This window comes from Liolophura sinensis, chromosome 10 (assembly GCF_032854445.1).
Source record: "Liolophura sinensis isolate JHLJ2023 chromosome 10, CUHK_Ljap_v2, whole genome shotgun sequence".
NCBI lineage: Eukaryota > Metazoa > Mollusca > Polyplacophora > Chitonida > Chitonidae > Liolophura > Liolophura sinensis.
Genome location: NC_088304.1, coordinates 9,249,624 through 9,277,166, shown reverse-complemented (window position 1 = coordinate 9,277,166; position 27,543 = coordinate 9,249,624). Strand labels below are relative to the sequence as shown.

At 38.1% G+C, this 27,543-nt stretch overlaps 2 protein-coding genes across 2 annotated transcripts in view; one reads left to right on the top strand and one right to left on the bottom strand.

Annotated features, from left to right (window-relative positions):
- Nucleotides 1-5,014, bottom strand: part of LOC135476531 (neurogenic locus notch homolog protein 1-like) — a 34,474-nt gene extending 29,460 nt beyond the window's left edge. The window contains exons 1-3 of the mRNA XM_064756577.1: nucleotides 4,859-5,014; nucleotides 872-1,243; nucleotides 386-514 (exon numbers count right to left, since the gene is read on the bottom strand). Of these exons, the coding sequence (XP_064612647.1) occupies nucleotides 386-514; nucleotides 872-1,243; nucleotides 4,859-4,877 (520 nt within the window). The 5' untranslated portion in view covers nucleotides 4,878-5,014. The remainder of the gene's footprint in view (nucleotides 1-385; nucleotides 515-871; nucleotides 1,244-4,858) is intronic.
- Nucleotides 5,015-5,320: 306 nt separating this feature from the next.
- LOC135477233 (serine/threonine-protein phosphatase alpha-2 isoform) lies at nucleotides 5,321-15,030 on the top strand. Its single transcript, XM_064757404.1, has 7 exons — nucleotides 5,321-5,489; nucleotides 8,400-8,531; nucleotides 9,062-9,292; nucleotides 11,348-11,452; nucleotides 11,970-12,193; nucleotides 13,454-13,588; nucleotides 13,966-15,030. The coding sequence occupies exons 1-7, from the start codon at nucleotides 5,435-5,437 to the stop codon at nucleotides 14,065-14,067; spliced, it is 984 nt and encodes a 327-aa protein (XP_064613474.1). The 5' UTR covers nucleotides 5,321-5,434; the 3' UTR covers nucleotides 14,068-15,030.
- The last annotated feature ends 12,513 nt before the right edge of the window (nucleotides 15,031-27,543 follow it).

Here is a 27,543-nt window from a genome sequence, read left to right as displayed (position 1 = left end):
GATAAACTGACTGGTTTTCAAGGCCAAGCCCAAAGCTTTTCACTTATGTGACACAGATCAGGTTTATATGTAAACCACCAACCTTCACCAGATACATGACAAACCTACTGAATGATTCGCGGACTATTTGGTATTAACTCAGATGAAACACCTTACATCAGGCACGCAAAATAACTCTTTGAAGGGTAGCTGATAAACTTGAAACCCATTCAATCCAACTAGTGTTTTTGAACATAACTACATTATTTACATGTTCATTGACATGTAACATACCTGACAAGTTCGAATTTAAAGCTTCTCGTTTGCAGGCTTGTTACATGCACTGAAATAGGGCTGACAATAAAACTAACAATCTAAATTTATGTTATACGTGTATATGACTTACCATGAGATGATGCATTGGGATCAGCTTCATTCTGAAGAAGGATTTTAAGAGCATCTAGCTGACTGAAGTGCACCGCATACATCAACGGTGTTCGTCCAATCCCGTCTCTGCAATCAACGGACTGTGGATCTACAACAGTTTTAAAATCAGATGCATAAAATCTCAAAGCTTCGTAAAAGTATGCTTAAAAAAGTATGTAATACTTAGAGCCTTTACATGCAGTAAACAAACATATGATGTTCACCAATAAAAAATTTGGTTTTACAAATGTCTTTCATTCACAAACTCATCACTCTAATTTATATTATAAGAATAAATTCTTCATACATGGCAGCAAGGCTGGGATTAGAAACCTACATAATTTTTTCTTCAAAATCTGGCCCAGGTATGGTGTGAATATCTGCTTAGAGAATACCCCACAAAAACAGGTACATACACTTGCACACATCTTAAAGCTACAGTGATGCACAATGATGGTATTCTTACCTGCTTGTATTAGCTGTAACATATACTTAATGTCACCCTGTTTTGTGGCCTGTATCATTGCAGGGAGTGTCACGAAATTGATGCTGTCGTCGACAGTCATGGATGATGTCATGCGTGTACTGTCCAAGTTGATCCATCGCCACTGAAACTTATCTGGCGCATCAACGAAAGGTGTCAGAGGACTAAGACCTCTTGTGGTCAGTGAAAGAGTCTTTTCGTAGCTTTTCTCATGTGTCCGAATTTGCAAAGTCCTGTAATACTTCTGCATGTGAAGCAAAACAAGATTCAAAGTATCTCTTAGTTCCGCACATTCTGCTTCTTCGTTCAACTTCAACAGGAATTCATGAATGAAGGCTGCTGCCTTTTGAAAGTCTGAAACACAATATGAAAGAAACTCAGTAAGGCATTCTGAAAAGTGTACATACTACAAAATGATCACAATTAAAGCCTTAACAGTCTATTATCAATAAGAATTATATACATGTAGTTATACAGCCTTTGATACATGTGATGCACACGTGCCCGAAGCCCTGCTTCTACATGTACTTGGCCTTCTGCAAGTTTGCTATAGCCTACATTATCTGAAACTGATCCATCACTGAGAACGCCACACACTATGGAGAATTCAGTACTTTCCTCTTGTCTGTCGCTGTGTGCAAGTCAGGCATGTCTGGAATGGGACTTCTGCAGCTTGCTGGGTATGTTCATGTTATTGTCAAGTCACTCAGGAACATGCAAAATACTGACTTACATAACAGAAGGTTCAGACATTGGCTCTCAAGATAAAGTGCATGTTTTATGTTTTAGTATGCTAATTTGCTCAGATGTGGTTTAATAGTCACCAGTGATATAGGGTTATGTTTTGCCTGTCTTTTTTTTTTTTTTTTGACAGGCAAAATAGTTATTATAATTTCCAGTTATTATTAGCCGTAGTTTTCAAAATATCATCAAAGTTGTTCCTTCACCTTTGCATGTTATCTTTCATCTCATTGTCTGCTCACCACTGCCTAATGTGGATGAAGTGCCCGGATGTGCATGTTCTCGAATATACAGTTACATGTATATAATTTAGTACTGACAGAACTTCCCACATACGGCTGGTGAGGAAGCCAGCATGAGCTTGACTTGAACTCCTGAGAGGCTCCTGGGTCATTATGCAGCGTTAGCATGCTACAACCCTCACCCACGGCTGGATTGTCATTAAAAGAGGATTTACTGGTGCATGTTTACATTTTGTAGATGTGGATGACTTATGAAATCAGTGTCATGCCAAGCATTAGGATGGACTTGAGTTACATATTTATTTTACAAATTATTATGACTGGTGGGAAACCCTTCCACAGGTTGACTCAAGTTATAAAGTTTTGTGAAACTTTTCTGCTGGGTTATAGATACGACATAGAGATGGGCTGTAGTGTACATACCAAGTTATTATTATATAGCTATAAAGGTGGTCCAGTGAAATCAGTCAGATTGTACCATGTGACCATCCTGTTCTTGAAACAACATTGGATCCCAGAGAGCCGTATTTTTTTCATATTGTACGGTAGCAAAGGGAGGTAACTTTATATGCTAAAAGCATTGGGCGGGGGCACTGCTGTGCTTATTGTTTGCCCTCCGCGTTTCTGTAAACATTGACAAGGAAATGTGGATGTGAGAATAAATGTCATTATTTGCTGATTTCCAAATTCTGCAAAATACTAGAGCAAAGATCAAAAGCAACTTAGGAATATACAAGAGCAGGATACAGAGTACATTGTCCATTGAGAACAGGGAGATCTTCCTCCAGGCCTGCTGAATCTGTGGGCCTAGACCCCTACATGTATCTTCGATCGTTATTTTTGTGAGATGTCCTCAGACAGGTTCAGCTATATAATAAATAGGTCATTGTGAAGTGTTTTTTTACATTATATGGAGTGGTATTGTACTCTGCAGTGTTCTGGTGGAAATCTGCATTGGACTTGACGCCTCATCCAATACGGATTTTCAACATAACATGGACTAGTACAAAACCACCCCATAATGTACACAACTCTTCACAATAACCTAACAATACAGCAAGTCTTGTTGGGCTAACCACTGAATGATTCTGTCACTCTATATGACAAACAATCACAAAACGAACTAGCCCATCTAGATGGACTCCCACCTCCTTCCCACTTATGGCAATCTAAAAAACTTCCTCTGATTATTTATATGTAATTTTATGGTGGAATCTCTAATACTTAGTATCCTCTTAATTTACTATCCTCATCTATATTTTATTTTTACTGCATAAAAAGATATAACTGAACACTAGGTGCTGGCTTGCAGTCAGTTTCTGTTGTTGTGTTCAGACGTTGTATGCATAGTTTAGATGGCAGTATCCACTTAAAGTCTGGAGTTGACTTCGGTTAGTTCACCTTTTTTCATGGTATTTATATACCGGCATGTTTTTGTTTTTTTTGTTACACTCGTGTATACCACTTTCTTTATATGGGGGTTTAATTTAGTTGGTTCATCCAGCTCCCAGCATCCCTTTTTATGGCCCTTTGTTCTTATGCTCTTCCAAGTAATGAGCATCCTCCTCCGACAATACTTAAGGGTTAGTTTTTCGTGCCATTTCCGCATTTCATTAGTTTACCTTCCAAGCAGCCATGTCTTATTTCATCAAATTTGTTAACCCTCTCTCCCACCCCATATACCTGTAGATATATATTTCTGTCTGTATACTTTCTTCATGTTATTTCTCCTGCTTAAGGTTTTCGTTTATATATGTAAAGTATACCCCTTAGTTAAGTAGGTTAATTGCACGCCAAGCCTTCCATACACGTGTGTCATATACAGGACCATCCAGATCTGCATAATTATATTTGCCTCTGTCTCAGACCTGCAGTATACTGCATAGAGGATTTGGTCCACTCCCTAGTGACACACATGCATGTCGGGCTTGGTCATAAATTTCCCCCAAATTCAATAAAACAAATACTATATTTGCACTTAATGCTTTGTTTTGTTTGTTTTATTATTTTTATGGTTCATAATTAATTTTTAAGTACTACGTCCAACCCCAAGCACTCATTCACTCACTCACTAATTAATTTTCATTGTTTTCTTCAGTCGCATTGCACTCATTACTTAATTGAAACTAATTAACTCGCAGTGTGGTGGTCACACTGACTGCTAGAACTTCGGCGGTACCATGTGCCTTGGCATCGACAGCCATTTTGAAGTGTCACGTGACCTATACTTCTGGGTTTGAAATGCAACTGAGGTTTGGTATTGAAATCTTCTAGAAAACTATTATATTTTGATTGCCGTCTGCAAGAACAGCTTCAACCTTCTTAAGTCAATCCAAAAAGGCATAAAAAAGAATGTGCATTTTTTGCGCAGGTAAGTTTGGGTGCTGTAAGCGCAGACCTCATGGAGATCGGCTCCATCAAGCTGGAGTGCGCAGATGTGTGACGATCTGCTTGAGAGGCGTTCATGAAATCAGTGTTATGATGAATGTCAGAATTTTAAAATAGCAAAATCTAGATGGACTAACAACGAACTAATTATCGTTCCAACACGCATTTTCGGGGTACAGCACTCATGGCAATGCAAAAAAAATTTTGAACACCAGATCGATTGAATCGTGTGAATCAATATGAATTAGAATTCAGTAAGAAGTTTGCTTAAGCTGTAGACTGTAGTATGTTCAGCTGTAATTTTCACTATGAAAGGCCTCGCTTCTGCTCTTGTAGCCTACTTAAAGAGTTATTGCCACGAAAACCCATAAGTGGATGCTATCTACTGAAACAAAAATAAATAAAACCGATAATAATAATAATAATAACCAAAATAAATTATAGTACTAATTAAGAAATGCCTTTCTTTGCAGCCCTAGAAAACAACAGAACAATAATATCGAATTTCAGGTTGTATCTAGCGACAAGATCAAAGCCTAGCGGGCGCATGCCGCGTCGCACACGATGCTTCCTTGGAAACATAACAACGGCCACTTACCTTTTCGTTTCACAGTCATCTCAAGTCACATAATGTATTTTGGTGTGATGCTATCGACAAAGATGACTATTCGCAAGAAAGCAAGGCTGGTGCAGTGTCCACATTTTTGCAGAAATTCACTACATTTGTTTTTCTAACGAGTTCGCACTCCTAAGTTTCCCCGTGCCGCCATTTTACAACAACCTGGCTTCCCATGATGCACGGCGCGGTCTCCAGAGCATTTTATCTACAGAGAAAAGACAATGCAGAATTTAATAAATTTTTGTCACTCATACAGTGAAAGACGCATCAATTCTCTTGTTGCAAACGTTAGCTCATTCCCTTGCTCGAAATATTTGGACTTCAACATAGAGAAAGTAGTGCTGTCATTTTCTCGTAGCCCAGAGCCTAATCACTCCTTAGCATGTTGATGCGTCACTACTTTTTCCCAACATCCTCCACCTTCGTAACGGCCGCCATTTTACTGAGGGTTAGATTTGGTTGGGGTACTCTGTGTTTAAATCAACGATCATCTCTGCAGCTATAGGAGTTAAGGACTGGAAACACGCACAGCTCGATTCAGTGAAAGTCATTGTAATGGCAGATGCAGATAAATTAAATATAGACAGTATAATAGCGCGACTTTTAGAAGGTAAGTTCGAAGAAGTATTTGTGCCGCACAAGCGGCTCGCTTGTTGTTTGCAGGTACCCCCTTGGAGATCTATTGTAGCGGCGTTTTTCTTGTCTTCGATCAACAAGCAAAAGAGCTGATGGCTGCCTTTTGACTTTGTCATCCTCCTGTATAACTGCGTTGATGGGATAGCTTTAATCAAGGAAATGTTACGCCTATTATGCCTCGGCTTAGATTTGTTGAAAATATAGATCTGTTTGCATAATTTTTTTTCTACAAATAATTCGATCGTTAAACATTCTTTTCTTACATGCTTAGGCTATTGCATGCCACAACAATATGTTCTTGTATAGTCCAATGAAGTTGTGAATGTATTATGAAACGAGTTCTGGATATTTATGATTAGATTTGTTTACTGTCGTATATTTTGATATGACAAATAGGATAAAGGTCAACTGGTGGAAGAAAGATGTTCATAGTGACTCAATTTCAGAGTGTCACCTTATCTTTGGCTATATGCCAAGGTCAATTTACAATGTGTGAAAATGAATCCTCCTCAGTATTAAAAAAGGAACCTGAAGTCTAGGCATAAATGATTTGTCTCAACGTTTCGAGTTATGGCATTGTTGGTAGGGTTGCGTAACTTCGTTCCATGTCACCTGGTACTTGCGTCGCTGTATAAGTCACTTTCGCATTCAGAAGGCCGTCATTTGTTTAAACACAAATGTCGCGGATCTCGCATTACAAGGGAGTTGGGTGCTAATTGTCACTCAACAGCCTATGTTTTAACCTAGTGACAACTACGCTTAATGTTTCATTGAAATTCTGCATTGGAATCCCCATTCGCCGTAACGTAATAGTAAAAACAATGGAGAAACTGAAAACACCGTGTAAAAAGTGTTACTTTGAAAGCTTGCCGTTTAATTGCCCATGAAAAGCAGAAATGTTAAAGGCCACTCTCTGCGAATGGGTGCTAATTGTGGCGTGTCTCCCAAAATGCGAATGCTGCTTGTATATAGCTACTGTAACACATGCAAAGCCTCAGTATTGCTGTCTATAATGTCCAACATTTTGCACAATGAAACTGATCTGCAACATTCTGTTGGTAAAGTCTGTGGCATGCCCTGTATTGCAGTTCATTACTGCATTCTAGCATTAGAGTTGTTGCTCTTTATCTTCTGCAATGAAGAGCATAACGGGCAATGTTTGTTAAATCAACAAGATACTTCAGCCAACCTATACCAGTTTTCGCGAAAGCTTTGCCGCTGCAGGCCGAAAGAGATGTCACACCTTGCACAGTATGCAGAGCTCGAGGCCTAACTGGGGATCATGGTTGAGATGAGGAAAAATACTTGCCTTAGGTTTGCAAGTGTGTATTATTTAATGGTCTCAAAAAGATGTTATGAGAAGTTTTGGCCAAATGTTGTTGTTAGCTGCTAAACCATTGAAAGGAATGTGGTGAATGCTGTAGCTTGTCTAAGGCAAATTGACCAATTAGAAGCTTAAAAGTTTCTCTGTATTGTGATTGTACAAAGTACTTTGACAAAAGTATATTTAGTTTATTCCAGTGTGGTAAAACATGACTAAAGTACAAAATAACTTGTTACAAAGTGGTCAAAGAGCAAAGAAATTGATTACAGTTTGTAGAGTTAATGCCTCGATGGCAGCTACATTGGTACTCTAGTATTGCAGATAAGAGCATGCGACAAGAAAACAGGTACAAATATTCTGATCAAGTGAATTGCAAGAAGGATCTGTTTGATTTCATTGTTTCTGCATAAATATTTAATTATAGAGTAACATTGATTGGGATATTATCCCAATTTATTCATTTTATTCAATATCAAACCTTATATTTTCCAAATCAGGCCTGAATGAACCACGATTTGGTTAAAATTTGTCAGTTACTTACCATTTTCGTAAATGATGAATGACCACCATAGTTTAGTGTTTAATCCTTATTTCATTATAGATCTGAGATCTGTTTCATTCTTCCCAGCTTAGCTTTCAGAAATACACATATCTGTACTCTTTCATTTACTTACCTGGAACTCGGTCCATCCAGGTGTGCTGTCCTGAACATGTCAGAGCTGTACGCTTAAAAAATGTTTCCTATAATCCTTCAGTAATTTTAACTTCATATCACCTAGTTATTCATGAATAATAAAAACCAATAACATCACAATTAACACAAATATACCCATCACATCAATGGCAAGCCAAACTTTGTCGACAGCCATTTTCAATTTGATTCGGCCACATTCGGCATTGTCCGGAAAAAGATAAACATGTGGAATGATATGATTGAAACCAGTGAGATGTACTGGATTGACTCCAGGGAGAAAAAAAATTGTCGGTGTATTTTTATTGCTAAAATTGCTAAAAACACTAGCCTGGTAATCCATAGCTTGATCAGAAGACGCTAGTTCATAATCATAAGCATTATATTTTCACCAAATGCCATCAGTTATGAGTTGCCATGGTGTAGTAATGTTAAAACAAAATAGGTAGGAATAAATTTTACTTATGTACCTAATTTTACTTGTACACTTTTTTCTTTTATAATTTGTCTTTCTGTCAAATTTACTAGCAATGGTTAACTTTTACAAAGTTATTTTAACCGGAATATTTAAAGCTCCCACCGGCTTGTGAAAATTTAACAAAAAATCACCAATTTTGCAAATTAGTTACTATTGTGGTACAGCAGGAAGTAGCCTAATTAATCAAAAAGTGTTTGTCAGCCTTTCAAATATGACAGTATTATTTAAAGTACGTTTCATTATCATCCAAATATACAAAAGTCTTTTATGGCTTTAAACCATTCTACCAGAATATTCAATTGTTTTATACACATTTGCTATTAGCATGATGCATTGCATACATGTATTGTTAAAGGAAGCAGAGATGAAATGAATTGTTCTTTCATTGCAGTGCGAGGATCTCGACCAGGGAAAAATGTCCAGTTGTCAGAAAATGAAATCCGTGGTTTGTGTTTAAAGTCAAGGGAGATTTTCCTGAGTCAGCCTATTCTCTTGGAACTGGAAGCTCCACTCAAGATTTGCGGTAAATAAGAGATAAGAATGCAAATGCATTGTGACATATATGATTTGTTAAATTTAAATGAACAACACAATAGTCAGTATGGTATACACCTTGAGTGTGAAAATTTGTTAGAGGTAGGCGTAGATTTATCCAGAATTTGAAATCAGGGGGTCTCGTTTCCAGTTCTCATGTTTTCCTCATATTTCAATTTAGTCAAAATTATTTACTTTATTGTTTTGTTTACTTGCCATGGGCCTAAAGATAGCTGAGGGCACAACCATTCCCTCACCTATAAAACTGTGTGCTGTTTCAAGTAAAACCATCAGGAGTATGGCTTTGCACATTAATTACATAAAATGGAAATAACTAGGGCCACTTTCACAAAACTTTGTAAGTCATTTCTTGTAAAAGACTTAGTCAAGGTCATAAGGCGACGTCATTTGTGAGAAAAGTTATGAGAGAATTGATGTGCAGCGTTTTGTGAAAGTTTTCTGAACTACAAGTTCTGTAAGTGTTTTTAGGAATGACTAAGATATGTTATCTGTTTGCAGGAGATATACATGGACAGTATTATGACTTGTTGAGGTTATTTGAATATGGAGGATTCCCTCCAGAAAGCAATTACTTATTCCTGGGAGATTACGTCGACAGGGGGAAGCAGTCTTTAGAAACCATCTGTCTGTTGTTGGCCTACAAGATCAAATATCCAGAGAACTTCTTCTTGTTAAGAGGAAACCATGAGTGTGCCAGTATCAACAGAATATATGGATTTTATGATGAATGTAAGTATTACCAAAGACTTTCCACTTCATCGGGACTCTTATGAGGCCTTGATTATAAAGTTCATAAAGTCTTGAATATAAAGTTCATGAACTTCAACTTTGAATTCTGGGTGTTCTGGATTCAAGTTAATAATACTGAAATGAATGAAACAAAGTTGCTCCTGTTGGAAAGAGTTCTACAGATTGGAGTTTGTTCACACAGCTATTTGGAGCGTTTCCAGAAAATTTTGTGTACATCAAAAGTTTTGCTTTCTTGATTATCCTATGTAGCATATCGGTACGTAAACTTTGCATAATTAATATATTCCTCTATACTCAGTAAGCGTTGATTCAGTGCAAAAAACATCTCTAATTATTATCTGGGTTTAATAATAGTTTGTAAGTAGTTTGGTTTTGCATAATTGGAGAATCTGGTGAAGTTTAAGAAACAGTTTTAGATATTTAGTGATTTCCATTATTCAGATTGGCCATTAGTTTCCATGCAGTGACTGCTTCAAATATCAGATTTGAAGATAAATTTTGTGTGCAAGCTCATTTTATGTAACCTTAATCTGTTCTTTAGTGTTGAATATGAAACAAGTTTCTTGATTGTGATTGGTTGTTTAGCTCCCATATAGCAGTTGTTGCAAGTATTATTACATTTTTCAGAATTTTGTGTGCCATTTCATTTTGTGTAACCTTAGATCACCTTTGAAGGCCAGTTCTAACCATATGTTTTGCATATTTAACAATTTCTTTTCTGATTGGGTCATTTGTTTTTGTGCAATAGTCGCTTCAAATGTCAAATGTTGATAATTTTGGGGCTGGTAGATGGGTGTTTCAGACACTGCGTCATTTTTGAAAATTCAAAGGGGTGCTCTAACACAGACCCCTAAATTTGCCAAGAAGTGCAATTTACACCCGCAGAATATTCTTGACGTGACATACTGTCATTTTTATAGTTAATGCTGCTCAGGTGACTTAAATACTTTTAAAACAAAAATTAATTGCTATTTATTAAAGTAATAAAAGAATAACTCGTACTTTTGAGAACATTTATTCGAACACAACCATTAATCCAATCGAAATCAAATCTTGAAAGCTGACCTTGAAACTTAATCTCCAACAAATAGTGGTAACAAAAATATACATCTGTGACCAACTCCCTCTCCCTAATGTCATTTTCAAGACGATACCCAATGACGTCACCCAAGTTCCATCTCCAAAGGTAGCAATCTGAAGAGACAAGCCTGATATTCCCGCTCACTTACGTCTATTCTGTATCATTTTTGTATGAATTGCCCGGTTTTGGTGAGCTTGCACACTACGCATGTTGTTTCCATAGAGCCTCAGCCAAAACACAATAAATCTCATTGCTTAACTGTACATATATTAGCCAATCAGACTCGCCATTGCTGGATTCTATCGGAATGAGGCTGGAAAGGGGGGGTAAATCTGACTAGGTCACCAACATAAAACACCTCATTTCATGTCATCAGATTCATTAATTTTTAATGAAAAAACATTTCCCCGTTTCTGTTAAAAACATTACTTGAATATAACAATTCGCTGTACCTCCTGTTCATGAAATATTACCAAACCTGATAAATTTGAAAGGAAGAAAACATTTAAAGAAATTCTGAAAGGCCACAAACTCGACAGGATAATGTGAACGTATATATGGCAAGTTCACACTGCATTAGTGACCTGGTCTTCGATTTTCAAATGGTCAATTTCTATGAGTTTTGGTTACCTTATGACGAACTAGACGATGTCCCCCAGAAAACATTGCAGGATGCAAAACAGCCAGTAATCTAGAGTTTTCTAGGAAATGCCCATGGGACATTTTTAACTGTGTTGCATCTTAAGAGTGTAGAAAATCGAGCGTACTAAGAGAAGTTTGTGTGCGGGCAGAAGCACATGCACAGTTGAGCACCTTAAAAGTGACGGACTGTAGACATATATATTCTAGTCAATACGGGACCTAAAAACATTAATTTCTATTAAATTTTGGGTTTCTTTTACTTGATGGGGAATCCTTTGAACTTTAATAACCTTCACTATGCATGTTTGCAGGTAAACGACGATACAACATTAAATTATGGAAAACTTTCACAGACTGTTTTAACTGCTTGCCTATAGCAGCTATTATCGATGAAAAGATTTTCTGTTGTCATGGAGGTAAGTTTGGATGTTTCTTATCTTCGACATTATGCGACTCACTGTTGAAACATTTGTTCTGCACAAGTTTCGGCAGGCAGAGTGTGATGCTCTTTGAAATATCACCTCTCTGTAATGTGCCTGATTGTCTGACAGGGTTTCAGTTCAAGTAAACTGCTGTTCAAATTTTATCAAAGTAACTTACATAAGTTGAACCAGGACAGGTTGAGAGCTCTATTGCACTCAATAGCACCTTTCGTTGACAAAGCCGTAGTGCAAAAGTAATTGTGTAAAAGGAAGTTTTGTAAGGATATTAATTTATCCCATCTAAATTAGACAAATTAAAACTGTAACTGAATAAACTCTACCCCCCCCCCCCTTCCCCCCCATTGTATTGTTAACAAAGAATCCCAGCACAAACTGATGCTCAGCACCATATCACAAGGAATTAGACCGTTGATAAACCTGATCAGTTGTTGAAGATCATGTGTATTTCATGTGGAAAAAATAGTACTGGTGTGAATTTATTGTTGAGTAGGTTTGAGTCCTGATCTGCAGTCCATGGAGCAGATTCGCCGAATCATGAGGCCGACTGATGTGCCTGACCAAGGCTTGCTATGTGATCTTCTGTGGTCTGATCCAGACAAAGAGACCATGGGCTGGGGGGAAAACGACAGGGGAGTCTCCTTCACATTTGGGGCGGAAATTGTCGCCAAATTCCTACACAAGCACGACCTCGATCTTATATGTAGAGCTCATCAGGTAAGGATTATATTGGATCAGGCCCGTGTTGCTAAAAAATTGTGTTCAACTGGACTTGGTGATGAGTCCAGATGACTTTTGTATTGCAAAGGAAATCTTGTCAGCTTCTGTGTAAACACAGTGGATTCTGGAATGTTTGTGTGAACGGAACAAAAGCCTGTCCTTCACCAACTTATTTTGCCTGAATCTTACAATGGTGCTTTCAGGTATGATTGAAAGGTAAGCTGATAATGGGGAAAATGTAAGTTTCGGCACAAACAGTCCTGTTTTATGACATTGACTTAAAAATGTTTGGCAGACTATTAGGTCTGCCAAAGGGATCAGCTCTGGAAGGTTACATTCAACAAGCCTGTTATTCATGGCCTTTTTGAGGCACAGAGGTCATGTGCACCAGGCTGGCAGGATTAGTGATTAACAACTAGACTAGAGCACCTGTAGGAAAAGACAAGTTCATGTTGTGGTTACGGCAGTGGCAAGGTGAGAAATGCTGAGTCCATGACAGGTTTAAGTACTTGAGGTTGTTAATAATCATACTTGTGCATGTAGTAGTTCAGGCTTAATCTTAACGGGGCAGTGAGGTTAACCTGTTTAAGCTGGTTAAGGGTAGAGTGAGGATAAATGCAGCTGCAGCTTATTACTTAAGGACATTTCATTAATATTTGTTGTTCCGGGGGTGGGGGGGGGGAGGGGGGGAGGAGGGAAATATTGGTGTGATTTGTGGTTGTACTGACATAACTCTTGATTTGTTTGCTTCAGTCTTCATTACACATTGTTTGTTCACTAAAACATCACTCTCGTCAGCTGAAACAGCCCTTGACCAAAAAGCAGTAGTTTAAATATGACTTTCGCCATACAGGAAATATTCTCCTCTGTGATGGTAAAATTCTAATCGGGAAGTCATATTAAACAACTTCATATTTTAAGAAACCTTGAAAACAGGACAAGTAGAAAGGGAGAAACTGCCTCTCACTGCCCAGGTTTATGATATTGATACAAATTGTACATAACACCAGCGCATATCTATACACCACCTGGTGTGAATGTTTGTCAGTAACGTGCCAAAGGTTGGTGGTTTATGCCACGACTTGTTGCAGGAGTAAAAATGAGGTAGTATGATTTAAAGCAACAATCAAATCCGGATCACCGGTCTGAATATTTGCAGTGGGCAGATACCTCAAGATTTGGAATGGGTTCGGATATGTAACGTATTAATACTCTGTTTCATCTTTCTTGACAGTGCCATTTGTTTTTTCTTTTCAGGTTGTGGAAGATGGGTATGAGTTCTTTGCCAAGAGACAGTTGGTGACATTATTTTCAGCCCCAAATTACTGTGGGGAGTTTGACAATGCAGGGGCTATGATGAGCGTGGATGATACTCTGATGTGCTCATTTCAGGTTAGTTTCTTCAAGAACAATTTTTAAAAAGTGGGTGGATAACAAAGAAAATTGGCATTAAACTCCAATAAAATGTTTTGGCTCAAAAGACACTAATTTCATAATGTAATTGTGCAAAACTGACCATCTTTACATCCTGTTGTCAGTCTGCTTTTATTGTCCATACTGTCTTAAAGCACTACTGACTGGACAACTGTGCATATGTGCATAAGGGAGAGGTATCATGCTTTTCAGCAGCAGAGGGGCAGTTCTCTTATTTCATGATTTGATTAATATTGTTTTTCTTGACTACGAAATGTGAATGTTTTATGTGAAGACCTGATTTCAGAATTTATACTTGTTTTTACATTTTATTTGTGTTTTTATTTATAATACAGATTTTGAAACCAGCAGACAAAAAGAAATTCCCTTATGGAGGCTTTAATTCCGGGAGACCAGTGACCCCACCGAGAGGAGCAGCAAAGAGCAAAGGGAAATAACCATGTCCTGCAGTAATGGATTTATAATTAACATTGGACAGTCTCAACATAGTGGTCTCCCTTGCCTAATTGGGCAGGACTTGTGTGGCTACTGGAAGAGTTAGTCACAACATGACCATTGCCACTGTGGACTGCCACATTAGATTGTACATTATAGGAAAATCTTTACTCCCAATTCTAAACTTTTTATTCCGTAGAACATCCATGGAAGGTCCCATTGATCACAAATCTTAAGCGCTGGGGAATTGTGAAAATGAGTTTATGTTGGGTAGGGGTGATAGGGTGGGGTTACAGGGGCTGACAAGACTGCACATGGTGACAATTTTATCATTTCTGTACAGCACACCTTTTGTAAATACATGATCTAGCACCGTCACATGTGCACCAGACCTAGTTGATAGAAACATGGGCTACTGCATAGGCTGCATCAGCCCCAAAGTCCAGCCAACATCAGATGCATCACTGATGGAGTTCTGGACATTCAATAGAGATGGGCTTAAAGATGTTTGATATATGCCATGTACATTTGCAGATGAAGCATGGTTCATTTAATTTGAGAAATGCAAGTATCATGAATTTGATTTGAGATTTGCTTGTCTGGGTCACTCTGCATGAATTTCAAAAGCTGTTTGGTGCTATGTCAGTATTGGCTTTTAACAAAAGCACTCAAGACTTAAATACCAACAGTAAGGATTTTCCGCTATCCTGTATTTGTGAGTTTCAATTTGGAGGAGTAAAGGCACCATTGTCGGGTGTGATTGGCATTGGTCGATATCCCATACATTTCACAATGACTCTAATTTCTGTGTATTCAAATGCTACTGTACAAGGTAAATATCAAATGGTGAGCCCACAGTGATGTCATTTAATTAGCATTGGAGACTCATTTGTCACAATCTCCATTTGCCTGGCTGTACAGTACAGTGAACTGAATATTTCAGCCCCATTGTATATATATATATATATATATATATACACACATACAGTACATGTACTCCTTTTCCTCCCCTTGTACGAGGACTCTTTAAGATGCCTTGTTTTGTTCTAATGTCTTGTGGTATGTATCTATATATATTGAAATATTTACAAACTGTACTTGAGCACATTGAAAGCCGTGTTTATGTCAGATTGATTTGCGTGTACATTATGTAATATTGCTTGTTTCTCCAACTTTTTTATGACTTTCTGAGGAATGATGAGACAAACAGTAATTGTGTATGTGTAGAACATTGTTGTGGAGTATGTGAGAGGTTGTATTTCCAGCCTAATTCCCCCCCCCCCCCCCCTTATTTTGCTTGTACATGGAGTTTCCTAAAGGTACGGTAAGTTATTTAGTTAAACAGATGATAAAAGAAGCTTGAGGAGGGAAAGTGGACTTAGGAATAGGGCACCCAGCTGAGAAGGATGTGACAGGCTAGGTGGCAATAATTGGAAGTACTTAGTTCAAAATTCTACCAGTTATGTGCAGCATAGATTGTCCAGCTGGGACTCTGTAACATGTTCACGTTTCAACTGTCAATATTACCCATCTTAATCACGGCCAACGAATGAATCGATTAGAAAGTGACCAAAAAAAAAAATGGAACAAAACCAGAGCTTGGTAACATGTATGCAAATGTGTTAATCACACGTAATCCATGAACCTAAGTCGTATAGACAAATGACAAAATCGAGTGGAAGCAGTGGTTCCGCAGCTGTTGATTTGCACCACATTTGATAGAAAAAGCGAAAAAGGGTTAGAGATAAGTATCTAAGGGAGGTAAGCCTGAAGGCTGCGTAAATCTGCGTCCGTGCAGCGACTTGTGTTGCAAGCCTGTTTTTTGTATCTTGTACTGTTCATACTCTGCCACATCTCGGCTGTTTTATGTGTCGACGGAATGCTAGTGATCTCGTTTTCTTTGTCTGCTGGTGTCCATGAATAAACTGAGAATAGTTTCATAATAACCCCTTTCTCTTCATAGTCTTTTTCTGTTTATTACATGTATTGAAGTCGCCACATGGATTAAGCTTCTGGATAACAGGAAAAAGTCCGTCTGTAGCTTGCCATATGTTGGTTTTCTTACCCCCACGCATTAAATGACTGCCATGATGAACATAGAGAGAAGGCGTTATTTCACCAGACATTTGTTTGAACCTCAATTATAGTTTTGCAAGACCAGGGCTCACATTCACAAAATTTCGTTGTCTTGTAAATTCGTAACTTTTGGTAAAAGACCTGGTCTAGGTTATAGTTCCCTAAGGCGACGTCATGTACAAGATAAAGCTACAAAAACTGATTTACGAAGTTCTGTGAAAGTGGCCAACGGACCAAAATCTTCGTTTCTTCTATTTTCGAATTTTCGTTTCCTTTTTTATTACGGCCCTTGCCATTCTAACACCATAATGCTGACCGCCGTCGTATAGGTGAAATATTCTTGAGTACAACGTAAATCTCCAATCAAATAAATCCTTTTTATGTTATGGATATTGACACAAACATTATTCTGACTGATCAGATATATATCGGACGTACATTGCTTTCTCGAAGCTTCCAGAATGCTTGATCCTAGCGGAAATTGCCCTTGCATTGTTTGATCATTTAACACCATGCATACCAAAGGATCTTAAAATTTAAATGATGGAGCAGGTGTACGGTTGGAGGAAATTTAGAGCTTTGAGGGGAAAACCTCGCCCTTTTGGCAAAATAAATCCTAACCACACCTGGTGTACAGATATGCATATATGCACACCGTATTAGTGGAAGACCAGGGCCCAGCTGACCGAAAGTTTATTACTTTCTATAATACTGGTATTAAGTCCTATTTTATATTTAAATTTTTACCTCAACAGTAAATGCAGCCAATGCAGTCAAACTACAACAGCAGCAGTTTTTGTTCATATTTAACATAATGTTACATTTTTTTTAGGCTAAGTACAAAATTGAAGACATGCCTTAAAGTTAAATTTGGGATTAAGTCTTAAACCAGTTTTGAAAAAGCGGGCGGTTTATAACGAACGGTACACTAAGCAAATTGACGTTCACGCGAGCTTTCGTCGACCAGTTATTAATTTATAACCTAAACAACATGCGCGAACATTAAACACGGTGGGAATTTACAATTTCCCTTTCCTGAAATATACTCTCACCTAGGGGATCTAGATGGTGGTCACAACTTTAAGATAGCACTCGGTCGATCTAGATAGGCTAGCTCTGAACCCGTGCTTCGAAGCCCTAAAGTAACTGAAATGTAAGCACCTTAAACCACAAGGCCATATGATTGCGCCCAGAAAATGACCTTCAAATCCAGGCTATACCGGAAAGAACGGTTGGAATTCGTTCAGGATCATGATGCATGTGAATGCTGCTTGTGTTAGTCCGGTTAATTGACTATACATGTATATAAATGACAATACATGTATATGTTCCAGTTTAGGGCATGCGAGAACGAGTTTCAGGGAATTTCCAGAGAGCGACGTTCTACACGAGGGAAATCTTCTGAAACGCTGGACATTTAACCTTAACATATTGCTGCTTCGCTGAACCAGCAGTCCAAGGGCCTACATTCGAAACAAAGCAATTTGCAAGGCACCATGGGCATTGACAGCTTGGGAGATGACTACTTCATTTGTTTTCAAAAGGTCACATATTTCCTAGACGCATAAATTTGGACGTCCGCATGTCATCGCATACGTTTATAGCCTATATGCAGGTTTTTATATTTGGCCACTTTGCCTATAGCGATGGATTACATAGATTACATATTGGAAATATGTGTAATAAATGTATCGTAACTGATCGCATTGGTTGTGAATGCGATGTATGGCGCGCGTGAAACACACTGCACAGCGAATAGGCCTATAAACGCACACATCGTCCACCGGTGGATGTTTTCTTGTCAGTGTGGGGTACATGTGGATGTAGGCCTGCTTAGGTTGATACAGTTGAGTATCAGGTGCTTGTTGAAGTTAAAACTTTGAAAAGTTGTAATGTGTTCAACGTCAGTGGCTTTACAAGCAAAACAAATGGCGTCGCAAGTCCAAACGGCGTCGCCTGTCCAAAGAGTTACTGACGGGAAAGCCACCAAGTTTGACGATTTAAGAGGCGGCGCAAGAACTTCAACAGGAAGTAGTATCATTACTCTCAACGTCGGTGGAGTAAAGTTCCGTTGCAAGCGGGAGCTGTTATACCAATGTAGCCGTGGGCGTCTTGGCAAAATCGGCCAGCAAGGTTTAGACTGTGAATCAACCAATTCTTCCGGGTATTTCTTTGACAGAGATCCGAGGTTTTTTCCCGCCGTCTTAGATTTCTACCGATGTGGAAGGCTCCAGATGAATGCAAACTTTTGCTTAGAACAGTGGGAAGATGAACTGGAATTCTGGGAGTTGTCCGATTTAGGCGATCGGAAAGTAAGGTATAGAGACTTTAACTAAAAAATAATGGGTGACTTAAAGCTATCGCAACCAAGAACTGCGTCCAGAAATACAATAATAGAATACCGGTATGTAATATACAAGTTTTATGTAAACCTTATGTATAACTTTTCTTACCAAGAAATTGCTCAAAAGCGATTACTATCTGTGGTGTGTTTTTAAGATTATGTTGTCCACAAATGTTTCACATTATTTAAAGCGAATATTATAAAAGTTATTTGAATTATCTTGAAAGATTATTTCACAGATTAGATATGTTTTTCAAAACGTTCCGTTAGAAGAGGAAGTTGTAACTTCCTCACTTGGTGTTCCGCATGAAGGGGAAGGTCCAATGACTGGTTGACCCGTATCGGTATAATGGCTCGGGCGGGGCAGCTTACTTGCCTTCGGTAAGGCGTCTCAGTGAAGCAGCACTAGATAAAAGAGAGGTGGAAATCCGTCCTGCAACAAGGAGGAACATTACATGAACTCTAAGGATTCCTTCTTCGTCGTATGACTGAAAAATTGTTAAGCACGACGTTAAACGCCAACGTTCCGTGCGGCACACAAATAATAGATGAAGAAAGTGCTGTAACGTTATAATACTTAAATATGGTCAGAAAAGGCCACTGTATTTTATCCAACTTTAAATCTTTCTAAGGTGAAACCCAAAATTCTAAAAAAAAATAAATAAATAAAAAATTTGCTTTTCAGAAATACAATGCTTCAGCCGCTATTCTAAATTATATGCTTACCTGTACATAGATTATAGTTACGTTTGAGATAAACCTCTTACAGATCTCGAAAGTGATATGGCGATTTATATGCATATTATATGCTTTCTTCGTTAAAGGAAAGACTTGACAGAACGAGAGTCATTGTGCTACGCTATCACGCTCACTCCGAGGCCATGTTGGCCCCATACTGCATGATTTTGAATCATTAATTAGAGATTTCTTTAAAACATCTGAGCTTGTTTGAATTGTAGGCCCTCGGACGTCTCTTTGAGAAAGCGATGTGTGTCACTTCCGATGATCTCTGAAGAGAGTTCAGAAGTATCTGAAGTGTGTTCGGAGTTGTCTGGAGAGCTTCCAGTGGCCTGTGGAGAGTGCCCGGCGGTACTCGGCGAGTCTCCGTTGGCTTCCGGACAATTTCTAGTTGGCAGTGGAGTAAATATTTATCAAAACTCACCGTCACGCCCTAAACAAAGGAAGTACCTGAACCAAGTTACCAAGGTACATTGGTTATAGCTCTCAGTTAAACAGATAAAACAGTTTAAACAGTTAAACCCAGTTTTGGGTCTAATGCTATTTTGTTTCCTGTGGAATATTACAAATACAAATAGCCTCATATCGTTTTCACTACCGCATTTTGGAATGCCTGGGACAGAAACCATAAATTACGATGAATTACGATAAGGGGATGATATGATTTTATACTTCATCTGTAAGTTAAATATCACCCAGCTGAGTCTAGCTTCAGTGTAATACACCTCATAGTAGAAAGAGCGTCCGTTTCGCAGTCGAGAGACTTGGAACGGGTGATACTTAAGACCTTAAAGAATGGTACTTGTAGCTGACTCGCTTGTCGCTCGGTTATATAGCTAGGAAACAGGACTGGTCGGCCCGGTGGCAGTATAATGTGACTGGGTGGGGTGTCATGTCTGCTGTCATCGACATACATTTTTTCATGATTCTGGCTCAGTCGGTTATCTCGCTAGCGCAGCGTAATGACCCAGGAGCCTCTCACCAAGTACCAACGCCGTACTCAAGAATATTTCACTTATACGACGGCGGTCAGCATTATATTTCACTTATACGACGGCGGTCAGCATTATGGTGGGAAGAAACCGGGCAGAGCCCTGGGGAAACCCACGACCATCCGCAGGTTGCTGCGGACCTTCCCACGTACGGCCGGAGAGGAAGCCAGCATAAGCTGGACTTGAACTCACAGCGACCGTGAAAAGTTGATGAGTACGACGTAAAAATCCAAATTTATATACATGGACATACGTTCAGTGTAATATACCTGTGTGTCATACTGTCATGACTGCGGAATGGGTAGGCAGCATAGTTTTTATCCGTAAGCTGGGGTTAGTGTGAAGCAGGACCGCGACCTATCGTCAAAAATGATTGTTGTGCAACGTCTAGAGTGTTAAAATATATTGGTAACGTCGTTCTGGTCTTTATGGTGATGTCCAATTTCACTTCATTTCATCAACCAAAATTGTAGGAATAAATAGTTGACTTCAGACTCCATAATATTATGATATCAAGGTCTCACGGGCATTCTTACGCGAACAGAACTCACGCAATATGATTTCAAACGGATGATACCTAAAAAGTGTTAAGTACAAGAAATCAGTCCTTCGGCACAAAGTGAATCAAACGCTAGCCATTATATGAAGGGAACGTTATTTATTTAGTAACGATCATTTTATATCATATTTATTATCTGTATTATAATTATATAACATTGTATATATATATATATATATATATTATATATATATATTATATATATATATATTATATATATATATATATATATATATTATATATATATATATATATATATATATACATGCACGTCTCAATCTAGGATCTCATGGTGAGGAAATGCTTTTTATGTTCAGGTGAAACTCCTGTTTATCCTGGTTTGCGTCCCTTTTAATAGTGGGTCTGACATTCACGAAGTGACTCCATTCACGAAGTGACTCCATCCATTTGTGGAAATCGCTGCAAGGTTCTCATGAAAAACAGACACATCACCGCCATGGCCTGCTTACTAACAGAAAAGGCTTACAGCATAGAGAGTAAAACCAGAGCAGCGACGACAGTATATGGTAGTTCTAAAATGGTCACATGAACCAAGCCACGCCCTTGTACACGCATGGTTGAAAGGCGGAGTACTGAGAAAATGGCAAAATTTAAGGGAGACATTTGGTATAATTCATGGTGCTAGGCGCTGTGCAAGGTGTCACACTATTGAAGGATTCACATGAACGGCTAGGATTATTTATTTATTTATTTATTTATTTATTGACATACCGGTATTCATTAATACCCTAACTGATGTAAATTGAAAACAGGCCGGATTTCATCGGTTACGTGCAGACCAACGTTAGCCATCTTTGCTGTGATCTTTTATTTTGTTGATACTGGGACATTTCTTATATTGCATACGCAATTGGACAGGGGCATTTGGTGCATTGCATAGGCAATTGGACATTTATACTGAGACATATGGTATATTGCATAGAGAACTGGACATTTATACTGAGACATATGGTACATGTATATTGCACAGAGAATTAGACCTTTGTTTTGGAAACATTTGGTATATTGCATACACAATTGGACCTTTATACTGGCACATTTGGTATATTGCATAGACAATTGGACCTTTATACTGGGAACATTTGGTAGATTGCATACACAATTGGATCTTTATACTGGCACATTTGGTATATTGCATAGACAATTTGACCTTTATACTGGGACATTGGTATAATTGCATAGACAACTGGACATTTATACTTGGGCATTTGGTATATTGCATAGGCAGTTGGACCTTTATACTGGGATATTTAGTATGATTCAGAATAGATGCTACAGTGTATTTCGCGGCAAGTAAGCACTCGGTTATTTACTGAGAAAGCCGATCAATTCCATCACTTTTTCTATGTATGAAAAATTGACAAGAAACTGAATTGCACAGGTTACGGTGTGACCATTTCCCAAAAGTCACGCTGTCGTCGCAGCTCTGGTTTCACTATCTACTTTAGTGTTTTATATTTAATATTGATAATAAACGGTCGACAGCGTTTGCGCAGACTTCTATGAAGACTCAAATAATGTTGCACTAGCTTCAGCCTGTTATTAATCTGGAACCGTTTGTTCAAAAGTGTATTAGCTAATACTGGTATTAAGTCATAACATATATTTACGATTTTATCAAAACCCAGCAACCAATACAGTTGCACAGAGACCAGATGAAGAACAGCAGATTTAGTTTATTTATTTATTTATTTGATTGGTGTTTTACGCCGTACTCAAGAATATTTCACGTATACTACGGCGGCCAGCATTATGGTGGGTGGAAACCGGGCAGAGCCCGGGGGGAAACCCACGGCCATCCGCAGGTTGCTGTCAAACCTTCCCACGTACGGCCGGAGAGGATGCCAGCATGAGCTGAACTTGAACTCACAGCGACCGCATTGGTGAGAGACTCCTGGGTCATAACGCTGCGCTAGCGCGCTAACCAACTGAGCCACGGAGGCCCCCAGATTTAGTTTATATCTAATATACTTTAGATATAGAATTACTTTATAGAATTATTTTTGAGGCCAAATACATGTACAAATCTGAAGACTTGGATTAAAGTTAAATCTGGTATTAAGCCTTGGGACATTTTTGAACAATAATGGGCTATAGAGTTACACGATGGTTTAAGGATCCACTACATTGTCTCTCTGTAGATCCTTGGGATCGTATCTTTGTGAAATCTATGTTGCCTTTTCGTCGGGCCTAATTATGACATCACGCAACGCAATGAACTCTATATATAAAAAAGCTTTAGTTTAGCATCATGAATTAGAAAAAAAATATTCTCATTTGCATTTTCCTCACAATGACGTGGACTTCCAGCATATCGATGTGAATGGTTTGTAGTGTTATACGTGTCACTGACGAGAGACAATTTTGGCAGTGGCCGTGAGTGATTTAAGAGATACCTGGATACATACGACACACTATAAACTAGTATAGCGCACGTCAAACCGGCACTCGCCGTATTGTTGGGAATTGCCGTTTGGCAACAGTATTTTTCACCGTGCGAAGTGCCCTTACATTTAGTGCTGACGATTTCACATTGTTTCTGTTACTAATTTCCCAGTGTTGACAACTTCACATTGTTGGCTGTTATTAATTTCCGAAAGCCCATGCATTTTTCTGTAACTGCTGCGAGTGCAAATTTAAACATTTCTTTTCATGCAACATTCCCATTCCGTTTCTTATTCTTGCGTGACAATGTGAAAGGGCAGGATTCTGTATCCGAATTCACTCCATAAAAGACGATAATGAATTAAACTACAATTAGTTATGAAGTTTTCTGCACAGATTCAAAATACTTTTCTACTTAAGATATTGTGATTTTCATTTCAAATCAAGTCAATAGAATACATAATTTATCTGACTTTCTGATCTGACAAAAAAGTTTCGCCCAGGATGGAATCCCAGTGTATAGAAATACGTCTTTCCAAGAAAACGCCGATATTGGCATGATTAAAAGATCTCAAAAACAAAAACAGTGATTTGTTCTTGTATATTAACGAGAAGAAGTATATTAACGTCCGAATTCACCAATGTTCTCGAGCAGAGCTATGATATCTCAGTGGAGTAGAGCATTGTATTTATCTATTTCACACGGTTCGTGCAGATGGAATTCACCGGAGTCTCCAAAATCACCCCAGCTTGCGGCACGGTGCTGCAAATTTAAGCACGGGTAGGTTATGTGAACACTTTCGTACTGTAACCCTGTTATCCACATGTAAAACAGCTTGTTATCTAGGCCAACACTCTGATGATTTTTCTGATGTTCATTGAACTGTTTCAGTCATATTTCATTGACCGGAACTGTAAGGAAATTAATCCTGTTCTGAGACTGGAAATTATAAGATAAAAAGCATAGTCTCGCATGATAAAAACTTCTTACATTAGTAAGTAATTTTATATTTCTTGGCACTCATAAACTATACCGCGCATGTGTATACCACGTACAAAGTACTGCTTTGCAGCGAACATGTAGGCCCCAGCTTGTACGTACGGTTTCAGAAGTGTTACAAAATAATGCTGGTGTCTTACTAAACTGGATTCAGTTTTACTTGTACGTATGGCTTCAGAGGTGTTTAAAATAATGCTGATATCACACTAAACTGGATTCAGTTTTACTTGTACGTATGGCTTCAGAGGTGTTTAAAATAATGCTGATATCACACTAAACTAGATTCAGTTTTACTTGTACATATGGCTTTAGAGGTGTTTAGAATAATGCTGATATCATACTAAGCTAGATTTAGTTTATTTGTTATTTTATTTTTATTGGTATTTTACGCGGTATTTGAGAATATTCCACTTATACAACGGCAACCAACGGGAGGAAACAATGGGGAAACTGACGACCATCCACAGGTAGCTGACAAACCTTCTCACATACGACCGGAAAGGATGTCAACACTAGCTGGACTTGAACTCACAACGACCCCACTGGTGAGCGGCCATTATTCGGCGCTAGGACGCTAACCCCCAGGTCAAGGAGGCCCCTAAAAAGTATGGCGGATTTGATAGATCAGAATGTATATGTTCGACTAAATCGTGAAAGAAATAACCTCTTAGCGCCGAATCAGATAAATGAACTTCCAAATTATTTGACTATAGGTCCTTCAAGTGATGTCATACCGCTACTTCCCACTGAATTCGAAAAAAAAAAAAAAAAAAAAAAACCCAAACCACTGAAAATCTTGATTTAGAGCCAAGTCAAGTTTATTTTTCATCTCATTCGTATGCAGTACATGTAAACTAATTTGGCAGTTTTCAGACATACATGTTCATGTTTTTTTGTTTTAAATTTGTAATCTACTGTACAATACAGGCCCATGTAGGTTGAGACACTTCAACTCATCCCCCTCACAACATTTATAATATCCATCTAGTCTACATCTGTCCGACATCCATCGATACTTGCTTCATAGATGGTTTTCAACATTACATATTTGTATAATAACATTTTATTTATTTATTTAATTATTTATTTTCTGTTCAATGCCATATTCACAACTTTTCACACTTACGATGATGGTGCGTTTTATGGGTGAAGGAAACTGGAGTGTCTTCGATAAACCACCAACCTTTGGCAAGTGAGTTCAGGAAATCGAGACAAGTGTTCAAGGATCATTACTTCAATATAAATCTAAATGATTCTTGTCGCATTACTTCTCACTAGTTTAGTGAAGCCTTTCCATACCCGCATCTAAATGAAATTCACACAGTTCAGATGTTAAGTAATATTCTAAATATAAATAGAAACATCTGAATTTAAACACTGCAACAAAAAGTTCTTTATTAATATATTATCTAAATTCCAACAAAATAGAGGTAAATATCATATCACTCACACATTGTAGAATCCTGAGGTAATATGTTAATTATCACAAGTGGTCTATCTTACCTGTAAACCACCGAATCACATACTGTGGGAAAATGCCAAAGTGCCGTGCGCAGTTGAGTACCTGTTACCTCCCCTGTTCCAACTACTGTAAATGACCTAATATTTCGACCATGACAAACCTGCTCATTTTCCCGGTTTTTGAGAGTTCTATTGATTATAGGACAGTGTTTTAAGGTTAGATTGGATGGTATGTTAATATCCTACTGGTTAAATGTAAGTTTCAGCACCTAAAATAATATTTTATCACATTTCCCTCTGAAAATGCACTTTTGTGGGCGAAATTTTAGTTCATTTAGGTATATAAGGGATCGGCTACCGGTACTGTTACTCATCTCCTATTGCTTCATTGGCGGTTAACGTTCTCCCTTCAGATGTCATGAATTCCACATTGTTAAGTGCTAGGGAGAGTTCAATATATTATTCTATCAGAAACATTTCTCAACATATGCTAGATGAATGTGCTTCTAGGTTTCAAAAATCCTTTTGCCCGGTTAAAAAAAAGTTTCTTGCTTTGTTGAGGGAAGACAAACTTATTTTCACTGAGGATAAAGGTTTATTCAAGCGAAGGACAGACAAGTCAGATAGTGATGATATTGACTGCCACGCGACTGTCAAGCAGGGATGTATCAGATTGCAAAAATGAAGCTCCCTTGATTTAAATATTTATTCAGAGCCAATACGAAGATGACTAGAGCAGCAATAATGGTAAAGGGTGCTTGATTCTATACATCAGTTAGTGTTGAGCATTTGGACTACAGGTATGCACTTCATTGAGCAGATGTAAAAATAGGGTACTGGATGATAAACATTTTAATAAATTATCCTAACACTAAACAGCTGTATGTACGTGTAACTACTGTCACTTTCAAGAGTAACAATATTAATACACACAGAAGTAAGAGCTAACCTTAAATTGTTATCACTAACTCCCATTTTATCAACCTAAAATACACAGGCTTAAAATACTCTGGCTCCTATGTAAAGAAAAAAAAACCCCACTCTAAATGATCCAAGGCTAACTTGCCCATTTTTCCTGATTCCCAGAGTTCTTCTGAGAAGCAGTGTTTTGAGGTTTGCTTGGACCATGGGATAATATTCTACTTGAAAATTGTCAGTTTCAGCACCAAAAATAATATTTTGTGACATTTATTTGCCTCCAAAAATGCACTTTTGTGGGCGAAAATTTAGGTCATTTATGTCACTATAAAAATAGATCTATTTATCTATTCCCTTGTTGTCAAATGACATACTCCTGCAAAATGTCATACAACAGACAGCAGAAAGCAGCTACAACATAACGGTTGTTATAAAAAATGACAAATTTGGTCCATGGGTTATTTGTATACATTGTCTAATGGCGTACCTATCCTATCTAAAAATGTCTAGTTTCAAGTTACTCGAAAGACAACTCAAATATCGATATGCCACTGCTATACAGATGTATTTTTTTTAAAGTCTTCAAGCACTGCCAAACAGCAATGTGTCCAACATCCTGTTACCCACAAGCATCCCAGCCATACAGCAGTGTATTTAACCATAGCACTCATGCTACTCAGATCTAGAGATATCCATACGATTTTAACCAGTGTATATCTGAGATATCCCTGCAATACAGCAGTGTATTTAACCATAGCACTCATGCTACTCAGATCTAGAGATATCCATAAGATTTTAACCAGTGTATATCTGAGATATCCCTGCAATACAGCAGTGTATTTAACCATAGCACTCATACTACTCAGATCTAGAGATATCCATAAGATTTTAACCAGTGTATATCTGAGATATCCCTGCAGAGTCTGGTCACTTCCATGTTGTTATGTGTAATAACGCCTTGGAGAGTTTTCCTATCTATGTTAG